At 39.5% G+C, this 11,224-nt stretch overlaps 2 protein-coding genes across 4 annotated transcripts; both read right to left on the reverse strand.

Annotated features, from left to right (window-relative positions):
• Positions 1 to 343: 343 nt before the first annotated feature.
• On the reverse strand, positions 344 to 2,906 carry LOC121805773 (subtilisin-like protease SBT3). Its single transcript, XM_042205765.1, has one exon. It carries the CDS (start codon positions 2,638 to 2,640, stop codon positions 364 to 366), a length of 2,277 nt encoding a protein of 758 aa, XP_042061699.1. The 5' UTR covers positions 2,641 to 2,906; the 3' UTR covers positions 344 to 363.
• A 1,748-nt stretch (positions 2,907 to 4,654) lies between these two features.
• LOC121805774 (probable E3 ubiquitin-protein ligase RHG1A) lies at positions 4,655 to 10,206 on the reverse strand. 3 transcript variants are annotated; one of them, XM_042205768.1, is made up of 7 exons: positions 9,775 to 10,206; positions 9,645 to 9,687; positions 6,732 to 8,478; positions 5,661 to 5,711; positions 5,420 to 5,518; positions 5,187 to 5,327; positions 4,655 to 5,068 (listed from the first exon to the last, which is right to left on the reverse strand). In XM_042205768.1, the coding sequence occupies exons 3-7, from the start codon at positions 8,388 to 8,390 to the stop codon at positions 4,937 to 4,939; spliced, it is 2,082 nt and encodes a 693-aa protein (XP_042061702.1). In that variant the 5' UTR covers positions 8,391 to 8,478; positions 9,645 to 9,687; positions 9,775 to 10,206; the 3' UTR covers positions 4,655 to 4,936. The 3 variants fall into 3 exon arrangements, with proteins under 3 accessions (XP_042061702.1, XP_042061700.1, XP_042061701.1); XM_042205766.1 differs by having other exon boundaries at positions 5,661 to 5,714; positions 9,775 to 10,205; XM_042205767.1 differs by lacking the exon at positions 9,645 to 9,687 and having other exon boundaries at positions 5,661 to 5,714; positions 9,688 to 10,205.
• Between the last annotated feature and the right edge of the window lie 1,018 nt (positions 10,207 to 11,224).

The following is an 11,224-nucleotide window of genomic DNA, read 5'->3' on the forward strand; positions in this document are numbered from 1 at the left end:
TTTGTAAAAAAAAAGTGATGTTTTCTTCCCAAGTATCTCAAACATTTAATATTGAAGGTCCCAATTATCGACTCATTACCAATACTACCTATAATTTCATTTGAAGGTATGACTACTTTCCTTAAACATTTACACTGGTCTTAAAAATTAACATACTAGTATAAAATTATCATTTGAGTCGCGTTTGATGTTAAATTTTTATGTTTTCGAGAATAAGTTAGTAGGCTCAAATAGGAATTTCCATTTTATTTGATGTGATCATTACATTAATAAAAAAAGACTAGTAGAAAGCCTTTGAATCTTGATCACCAAAGACCATCAAATCTGTAGCCTATATAAGAAAGCCGTCCATGCAAATTGCAATCACCAAACCGGAATCATCGGCGCCACCACAATCGGACTCCTCACACTGTGCCCTCCACTTTCCTCTTCCCAAATTATCGACCCAAACTCCACCACTCCACTCGTGTTTCCAGTATAAGCAACCCTCAGCGAATAGCTCTGCTTCTCATATTTCTTCCCAAATTGAAGAGTAGTCGGCGCCACCGTCACCGCCACACCGCTCGGCGCATTCACTCTCACCTTGTACGACGTCGTTTCTCCCCCCACATTCGTCACCGTCCGGTTAAACTCCTGAACCACTCCGTACTTGGTGTTGTTTTGGTACAAGGCTATGAACGATGGATAATTCAAGTCGGAGCTCGGGTCGGTGCAAGTGTAAGCGGATCGGGTTATGGTCCAGATCTGGTTCTTTGTGTAGTTCATTGAGCAGAGGAGATTCACATAGTCTTGCGGCGTGGCATCGTAAACAAGACCCGGGTCGGCAGCCCGGTTCGGGTCGACCTGACCCGACCCCATAGCTAGTGGAGTGGCAATCTCGTAATTAAAAAACGAGTCTTTAATGTACTCCCTCGTGTTATCGAGAGGGTCGGCCGTGGTCATCATGGCCGACCGGATAGCCGCGGGGCTCCACTCGGGGTGGGCCCCTTTCAGAAGGGCCGCGACCCCCGAGGCGTGCGGGCACGCCATGGACGTGCCCGACGCGAGGATAAAATCACTCGTTAGACCAATGTTGGACCCGATGATATTCGTCAGGGTGTTCGGGATCCACGACGCTAGCACTAGCGAACCCGGCGCCATCACGTCGGGCTTCAAAATGCCCGGGTGGCTCGGCGCCGGGCCGCGCGAGGTGTAGGACGCCACGGTCGGAGCAGGCTTTGCTCCGACCAGCGTTTGCTGGAAGTTAATGGTTGCGGTCGCGCTGCCATTGCGTTTCGTGACATAGTTAAGTAGAGTTTCGGCGTTTTTGGTGGATACGACGACGCCGGGGTATGGGAAGTCGGTGAACTCGAGTACGTCGGGGTCGTCGGAGATGTAGATTGCGGCGGCGACGCTTGAGGTGGAGATGAATTGCATTTGGTTGAAAACAGAGCCGTTCTCGCATATGACTATGGCGTAACCAACTGTTGCCAGAGCTGCGGTTGAATTGCAAGAAGATATATTCTTTTTATAAATGATGGGCAAATCTTTCACAAGTGCCGGCGCCGGAAAAGTCGTCCAGCCGGAGATTTTCTCCCCGTTTCCCAAAGTCAAACCTCCGGCGAAGAAACGGTCAATCGACCCTGCCGCGACGGTCAACACCCACGGAATTCCATTATGCAAAGTTCCTAAATTTCCTTCGTTCCCGGCCGACGACGAGACTAATACGCCCTTCTCCATAGCTCCGAAAGAAGCTATGGCGATCGGGTCCTGGTACAACGGGACATCATCGAATCCCATTGAGATCGAAATGACATCGACTCCGTCAGCGACGGCCTGATCCATACCGGCAAGAACGTCGGAGGCATACCGCCCTTCCTCCCAAATGACCTTGTACATTGCCACGTGAGCGCGAGGGGCAATGCCCCTCGCAGTCCCCGAGGCGTACCCGAAAAAGGAGGCGCCTCCGACATAGTTTCCCGCGGCAGTGGAGGACGTGTGGGTCCCGTGCCCCTCCGTGTCCCTGCCAGAGTTCATGCTGATGGTGACGTTCGGGTTCGCGGCTATGACGCCCTTGTTGAAGTATCTGACTCCGATGAGTTTCTTGTTGCACAGCGAGGAGTTGAATTCTTGACCGGCCTCGCACGTGCCTTTCCACCTCGAGGGTATTTCCGACATTCCGTCGTCTTTGTAGCTAGGGCTCTCGGGCCAGACGCCGGTGTCGATGACGCCAATGATCACGTCCTTTCCGTACTCAAAGGCCGGCCATAGGCCCGCGTAGGGGTTAAGTGAGAGGAACTCGAACGTGTGGGTGGTGTCAATCGTGACGCTTCTGTCAGGGTAGGCGGAGACGAAGCCCGGGGTTTTCTTCAGGGCTTCGACTTCGTCTTTGGACATCACTGCGCTGAATCCGTGGAAGACGTTGTCGTAAGTGTAGAGTAGGTTAAGTGGGTTGTGGTGATGATCGAATGAGTTCGTGGTGGTGGGCTTGAGGGAGCTAACGGTGAAAGAATACCAATGGTTGTGTGTTGGGAAAACTTTAGGCATCAAGGATTTGTTCATATGGACAATGTAGCTTGATCTTTCTCCTAAAACCAACTTAGCATGGTAAGAAAGTAATGTGAAAAGAAATAGGTAAGGGAGGTGTTTGATTAGCTCCATGCTTATCGATTTGTTGATGTGTTTAGGAGTTGGGAGTGTGATATCCTTATATATGTGTGATGAAAATGTGATTAGTGAAGTTGAAGAGATTAATTATAAAACTTGACGCCCTAAGCCGGCCTTAGTGCTTTTTTTGTTTGGGGCCTTCGATAGGGTTTGAGTTGGGGGTGGTCTGCGGTGGAAACTAGGTCAATTATTTTATTAATCCAAACAAGTTTTCATAACTTGGTCTTATACAGCCTACTTAAATGGAGTACTTACTTAAATTCTAGTAGCATTTTTATCTCTTTGGAAATTGCTGTTTGGCGTAGACTGGACCTTTTCTATTAAGATAACAACTCGGATTAAGTTCCAATTCATACCTATTGGTGTTTATATCCACTAATCATAAAATATAGACTAAAGTTTAAATTTGGTTATGTATATTTGCCCAAATATTTCTTGTCCTATATATGAACAATTTGATAGAAAAAATAAATTATAAATATACATACATATTTTAAATCATTCTTGGTCATACAATTAAACTGCTTAGTGTGTTACGAGTATTTTTTTATACAAATAATATGGTTTGGTCCATATTTAATGATGTTGTCAAAAATTGATAGTCAATCATATTTTGATCTAATTGACGAGTTAAATATAGATTAAAACATAACGAAATTCTTAAAAGAGGCCCGTTGGGAATTCATATCCAAAACATGCCATTTTTTTTTTCTGAAATTTTAACTCCCTTCAAACAGTTTTTCATTTCCTCAGTTTTTTTAATTCCTCCAAGACATTTCACTATGGATTCAAGAAAACATTACACAGTTTTCCAAAAAACGAGTATTTGATTAAAGATTTATATTATCTCGACTCTCTTTACTTTGTGTTCATAGTCTGCTCTGCATTAGTGCCATTGCCGGCTTTATATATGAGATTTGTCAAACCAAACTATTTGATTCAATAGTAGTAGTATTTTTTTAGTAGACTTGTCTTTGTGTAATTGTCCCCTTCCGTTTATAGCATGAGTAGTTTAATCGTCTTAAATAGATGATAATTAAGAGATATCAATTGTTAAGATTGGAGAAATTTCTATCGCAGTCACTTCTTTAGTGGATGTGTGCAAGTTTGAGTTTTTTGAGACACGATTTTAAAAGTTTCAGTACTATTATAGGCAAGACACTAAAATTTAAAACTAAAAGAAGAGGATGAGAAAGATGATGAAGAGTATTTTATTTACATACTCCCTAATAATGTTGAAGTGTGAAACCTAAATGTATGCCACATAGATGGTAATTTTATTTACATTGGCTGCATAAAAGATGAGATGAGTAAGACGATGAAGACTATTTTATTTAAATAATAATGTTGTTTTTTGGAGTGTGAAACCTAAATATACCATACTTTTAAAAGTTATTTCACTTATATTTCACAAATTCATAAAAATCAAAAGTACAATTTGCTCAACTTCATATTGATTAATAAAATAATTTTAACTTTTATAAAATTTGTAAAATTAAAATTTTAAAATGTAATTGAATCAAATTAAATATATAAAACAAAACAAACAACATTAAACGTGCAAAGGAGAGTGACATTCACATTCACATTCACATTCACGTAAGAAGGTCATAATATACCATTTCCCTAGAATTAATATACTCACATTCTGTAAAAATTTTCATCCACATTCTCCTTCATATTTCTTAATATTCATATCAAAATAAATGAGATATTTCATTACTAGCAGATATATCATAATAAGACATATTATTGTAATTTTTTTTATCCACATTCAGTAATACATTTCTAAAAATCTATGTCAAAAAATGAAATTTATCATGAAAATCAAATAGTAAGACATTTTATCGTAAACAAACGGAGTAGTAAATTTTGTCCAAATTATCTCTTTTATCTGATATATTTAAATTATTAACGAGCAACATAGCATTCAAACATGAATGATAAAAGAAAGCTAAGACAAATAAAAATGGTTGAAAAAAAAACTATAAAATAAAAGCACATCAAATGATCAAACAAAAACAGTTAATTTCCATAATCTAATGTTAATTCGACTAAGGCTCCACTTTCATTCAAAAATAAAATAAATGCAATATGATCCTCCGCAAAAAGAGGGCATAATAAATTTCTTTCCTTTCTTTTTTTTGCTTCCTTGAATTTCTGTGGATGGAGTCAAGTGAAGAGGCATACCAGAAGCAAGGTCCTTTTTTACCTTCAAATGGCTCAAAGATAAAGAAAAAACCGTGTTGAAGATCAGCTAGACGAGATGGCAGTGTTCGCTTGCTTCGTTTCACGTAGACAGTCCCTCCGTCTTGCAAATGGGGCATAAGTTCTTCTGCATGAGCCATTGCTTCACACAATCTCTGTGAAAATCATGCCCGCATTCCAACGTGCCAAGATCTTCCCCGTCATTGTACTCCTCCTGCATCAACATCAAGTAACGCAGAGTCTCAATCAAGGGCGGATGCAGAAAAAAAACAAGGGAGCGGCTTAACCAGTTATAGTTGAATCATTTCAAGTGGAAGGAAAGAGGTTAGTACTCGACAGATACTGCACGGCTCCATCTCAGCCTGCTCTGATCGTCTTTCAGCATATTTATGTTGCTTCAAACGAGCCATTATTGTTTCTTCAGTCAATCCAGTGGATACGTTTCCGATGCGTTCCTCCAAGGCCAGAAGCTCCTGGGATTTGAAATGAAAAATTGTAATTTTGACAAAAAAGAAAAATTTTGAGTGAAGTGTAAAAATGAAAAAATGAACGTGACGCGCCTCACCTCATAAGACATATTGTCTACATCCAGTCTCATGTCCCGGTGACGGTCGTGTATGTCCCCCATCCCGAAGAAGACCGAGTGATCAAGAAGCATCATATCCTAGCAAACGAGCATAGAAGATATTAAGTTTGGAAATTTCAACTGCATTTTTCTCAAATTACAGCCTTGTCGTGGGAAACACGACCAGCGAACTTTTTGGACCTCGAATTGAGAAATACAAACAAAGAGGAGAATAACTAACCTCGAGTCTCAAGCCCTCTCCCCTTCGCATGAGATCCAAGACGTGGCGAATCTGCTAAAAAATGTAATTTAAATTACTAACTGCATTTTGCAACATAATATTTTCATATACGTACTTCTCTTGAAATGTTCATTAGCATAAAATGCAGAAGTAGCAAAAACCTTACACGAAAGATGAATCAAATGAGTGGTCATAATCTAGTGACATCCACTCGACCAAGATAAAGCACAGTATAAGTAACATATAAGCACATTGTAAATTATCAATATCATTGTTATCACTTATCAGAAAAGAACTAGGTCCAACTAGTACTAGACTGTCAGAGTATGAGCTTTCATACTTTTCATTTTATATACTCACACTTTATATAATTGCTATGCAACTTTTCACTATGTCTAGATAGTTTGTTTGTCTTATGTGTAGGGCTAGAACAACATAAAAAAGATTGGGGTTCATTCTACTTGTGAACATTTTAACGGTGGTATTGCAGGTGCCACATGAGGTGTGAAATAAACTCACACAATTAGTAGATTTTACTCTCAAGAATGATCAATATTTTAATTCTCAACGGAGGTGCAAAATTTGTTTGTAAATTTCAATTTTATTTTATATATTACTCATGAATACCTAGTAATGGAACTTCAATCCACAAAAGCAAGGTGTAATCTACTTTGCATATTCTCTTGCGCCTTGCACAGTCATCTAGCTATTTCCATTGTGATTGAATAGTTAATTATACGGGAAGGGTACACGTAGGGTAAACAAGACCTATTACCCCAACCTTTAACCAATTCGCTTTAAGAATTTCCTCTACGTGTCCCAAACCTAATTAGTTCGCCCATACCCACTTCAAGTAGGCCTACGACATGATTTACCCGTACCCATATGGCCATATACATCACTAACTATGATTGTAAATTAGATATCATACCCAAGGATAGCACAACTACATGCAGCATGAGTAAAATGAAAAACATCATGGGAAGCTGTGACATGATTCATGCACCACTATGCACACTTGACACTTGCATAATAAGAATGAAAATACAGATATTTAACACATAAATGTACCTCGGACATCGCACTGCCTCTTCCATCAATATCATCAGCCATGCTCTGAAGCGAATGAGGTAAAGCAAAAGGACTATCCAGGTGTCTCTCCAACAATGCTGACCTTGTGTTTGATCCAGATGGAAGCCCTGCTTCTTGTGACGTACCGGGTGCTGTGCTACTTAGACCTCCAGGTTCGGTACCTGCTGCAGATAATAGAGATCTTCGAACAATTTCAGATAATCTACGAGGATGTAGTGGATAGCTCCTATGAGACCATGTAGGTGAAGGTAAAGACAAATTAATCCCTGAAGTGGAGCCTGCCCGAGAAGTAGGTGCGGCATTCCCAGCAACGTAGTTAACCCCACTGGATAAGTTCCAGTTTGGAGGTTGTTGAGACGAACCCCCCATCTCACTAGGAGGAATAAACATAGGATGCTCTGAAATGCTTCTGGGAATATTTGAAATAGATTCTTCGTAAAGCATAGGATCCCTCTCCCTTTCTAGAGATATACCAGCAGAAGATGAATTGTTCGTTCTTGAGCTAGAGGCTCCACTCCATCTAGAATGAGGATTTTGACGAACAGAAGGAATATGCTGAAGAGTTGATTGACCATGACGACTTTCATTCTCCACAGGAGGGTTTGGGTTCAAGTTGAGCAGGCGATTTCGAAGAAATACCCTTGATGAATGCCTAGAAGAGGAAGGCGCATTTGCTTCTCTTGGTAATGGGGCACCAGGTGCATAACCCAATTGATGAGTGTTACTGAAGCGCAAGCGTAAGTTTCTGCGAGAACTTCCAGCAGTTTCTCTAGCATTTGAAGGCAAAGGATTTGAGGAAACAGCTTCTCCAACTTCAAGCCGAATCCTTGAGTTTTGGTGCTCTGACACATTGCTGAAGACAGGGTTATTTGTCGGTGGAGTTGACATACCTACAGTACTAGCAGAAATCTGAGGAGGGGCAGACGCTACAGCATGCCGTTGACTTCTTTCGGCATGTTCGAAACAATTTGAACTTCCTGCTCCAGAAGACTGTCCAACTTGTACATCAAGGGCTTTTCTCTTGCAAGATAAACGTCGACCATCCAAAGAACGACATCCGGGAGACATACCAAGAGCATCAGAGGAGCTACCAGTAGATGGCATTTTCTCATTCGATGATCCAACAGATATGTGTCTATTGGGAAGCTCAATTTCCTGAAAGTCGCCATCTTCGTGGCCTCCAAACTCCGAACACATGTTAAGATCCTGAATGATAGAATCAGGTGCAGCAATCTGCAAAGGGGAGATGTTTGATGTCTGATTGTCTTGCCCATTGACAACAACATTATCCACTGGAGCAATATTAGATGATTCAACCTGACAATCATCCAAGTCGAGAGCAGCTCGAGAGGGGACACTCCATCTGTGCTCTCTTTTTCGCTCGCTACGATCAGATTGACATTGTGCAGCACCAGAACTAGTTTCACCTGAACTCCACTGACTCTGCCCTATATGATGCGAATACTGAGTGTTGGTCTCACTTGACGGAAGTTTGTACTCTGGTAGCCGAGTTTCTGCAGACGTTTGCATATTATTCCAGGGCACTTGGGAATCTATCCCGGCATCACTTGATGTAGAACCATGATCAAAACTTAGATTTTCAGGCAACGTACTAACAGAATTCCTTTGCCCTTGCATTAGGGCTCCCAATGAGTATATCCAAATAATCAAAAACAGAAGAAATGTATGGACGACTGATTATCTAGAACTTCTGTTCTCAGAGAACCTGCAAGAATAAACACAAAAGGTGAGTACCATGTAAGTTCTCGAGAAATTTGTAGAAGCAGATGTGCCTTGTAGCACAGTAAAATGAAAGAGCTAAAAAACAAATAAATCTGAACAAACAAGAAAGGGTTAACTGAACATAGAAATAACCTAGCTCAAATCAATAGCAGTATATCACCACTGGTACAAGTATTGAGATCTCCTCATAAGATGTTTAAGGGTTTTCTGCTGTATACTAGGTTCTTTTTATGTTAAATAACTGACCAATGCCAGAAAGTCACAAAATTTTGTTAGCTTTATCTTATGCTTCTGAGGATGTTTATTCAAACATGCACCACCATCATATTCTGAGCAATGTGAAACCAGAGACATCAACAAGAATTCCCTTTAAACATCATAAGAGAAAGGGAAGAGCGATAAATGAAACAATGCGCTAGCTTGCTAGCATAGGATTCAAAGAAAATTACTTGCCGAAGTGAAAAATGATATAGCCCCAAAATACACATTCAGATTCTAACTTATGCAACAATATGAAATGCAAATGCTATGAGCAACAAGATATGAAGCCAAAAGGTAGAAATGATTTTTTAAAAAACCTCATCAACTTAACACTAATGTAAAAGCAAAGAAAGTGAGCTAGAAGCATGACCAACCAAACAGCAACATTGAGCTAAAGTTGTTCAAAGAAAAAGAGGAAACAAAACACACAAACACTCAAAGACGAGTACAGAGTCTTGGAAAATTTCACTCTTTTATCACCAGTTTTAGCTGATGGTAAATCTACTAGTGTGAGGACAAGAAACACTATTATGTTAGACAAATGAATAGGAACATGATATAAAACACTATTGAGATTAATTAAAGACTCAACTTGCATCGAATGAATCCTCAACCAACCAGATATACATAGACCATCTTCTAAGAGCATAAACCAGAAATAAAGAAGGATTCTAAAGCAGGAGTTATTCATAATTTACTCAAGAAACAGACAGAAAAGATGCTAAACCCATCCAATTTTTCGCAAAATCAACCAAATAAAAGGGTGAATCCCGTGAAGCAAGAAAAAAAACAGAACAAAAAAAGACTCAATTTTTAACCAAGAAGAAACTAGTTTACATAGGATCAATCAAAGATCACACAAAGATGAGAGAATCTGGCAAATTTTACCAGTCAGATATAAGCAGATAAGGCCGTAGATCTATAGCGATACCTGAACAAAGCCAAAAACAATCATCAAAACAATGTTCCTCTAAATTAGCAAGCTTTTAATAGATGATTAAAAAAAATCCATAGTCACCATCTCTTCCCTCCGTAGACAAAGCAGAAATGGCTGAGATGTGAACACAAACCTCAACTCAGACACAATATATAATCAAGAAAAAAAAAGGGAGAATTCTGAATAGACAGAGAGAGAGAGGGGGTGGGGAATGAAACTGTTGGGTGGTGTGGTGTGAAAAATGAGAGAAGGGTGGAGGGATTAATGAGGGCAGTAATCTTTAAGCTTTATTTTACTCAAAACACCCCACCAATAAGCCCACAGGCCACAGCCATAGGGCCACAGGCTACATAATTTGAACACAAACCAACAGTGCCCAAATAAATGTAATCAACGAGCTAATTCCTCTCTCTCACGCTCGCAGCAGTTTCCATAGATGGGATGGATACGAAATTAGAGTAAAGTGAAACAAGAAAACAGAATAATCAAAAGGGGAAAAAGATAAAGATTGCAATTAAACGGTGGTGTTATAATAATGGGGTCTATGTGTTGTGAAATCAAGCTCACAAAATGACCTGTGTCACCTGCCTGTTTGTTCAAAGACCGAGACCGCGCCGAATGCAAATGGCACATGATTTTTGGGTGTCTTTTTTATTTATGGTTTTCGAATTCCTCACGCCAAGCACCTCTCTCTTTCTCCCGCATTGGATTCATCACATGCTTGATGGATCTTTCCTTCTCTCACTTGTAAATGAGAGGGCCACTTGCTTGGAATATTAAGCCAAATCCTTGACTACAGATTAATGAATCCAAAATACCTATTAAGTCTTTCCATATTTTTTATCAGCATTGATACTATTTCCTTTGCTACATTAATAAATGGCTAAAATTACTTATAATTTCTATATCTTCCATATTACTAGTTAGGATCAATTTTTCTCAAAATTTGATCATCCAATTAATCCTACGGCGTGATTTTTAGTTATGGAATAAAATTTTGATGATATCATCGTAGTTTCAATAGTAATAGTTGAGGATCCAGACAACTTGTTAAAGAGAAATATGTTAGAATCTACTTCTTCTGTGCCTCATTAATTAAAATCGTTTGATTTGACACGAGTTTTAATAAATTTTATAGAATGTGAGTCATACTTTTATATATTAAGTCCATTATCAAAAGTATGAAGTAAAATATAAGGGTGTCAATTAATTGAGAATTGACAAAAAAGAGAATTAATGTCAGTTAATGGGGGGAGGGAGTAGCTCAGACAATATAGTTGACTGGGTCGTACGAGTGACACGAAAGTTTTGATTTTGTGAAATCAAATAATCTACATTTCAAGTAGATAATTATGGTATATTCATTTTCTCAATATCAATTCTCTTTGAAAGAGAATAATAGATTGCAGTTTGCCACATGAATATGAATTTATGAGATTAATTAATGCGTTTGAAGGGCTAAATTATTACTTGTATAATTATGTGCGCAAGTGATGAGTTGTAAAGCCCATGCACACACACGCTCCGCCAC

Source organism: Salvia splendens, chromosome 5 (assembly GCF_004379255.2).
Source record: "Salvia splendens isolate huo1 chromosome 5, SspV2, whole genome shotgun sequence".
Taxonomy (NCBI): Eukaryota; Viridiplantae; Streptophyta; class Magnoliopsida; order Lamiales; family Lamiaceae; genus Salvia; species Salvia splendens.

What these genes read in the sequence shown, in the direction of transcription:
- LOC121805773 (XM_042205765.1), bottom strand. Translation starts at nt 2,640, where the DNA reads ATGGAGCTAATCAAACACCTCCCTTACCTATTTCTTTTCACATTACTT.
- LOC121805774 (XM_042205766.1), bottom strand. Translation starts at nt 8,390, where the DNA reads ATGCAAGGGCAAAGGAATTCTGTTAGTACGTTGCCTGAAAATCTAAGT. An exon ending in GAGGCAGTGCGATGTCCGAG is followed by an intron (nt 5,715 to 6,731) that starts GTACATTTATGT and finishes TACATTTTTTAG; the next exon opens with CAGATTCGCCACGTCTTGGA. An exon ending in AGCCGTGCAGTATCTGTCGA is followed by an intron (nt 5,069 to 5,186) that starts GTACTAACCTCT and finishes ATGTTGATGCAG; the next exon opens with GAGGAGTACAATGACGGGGA.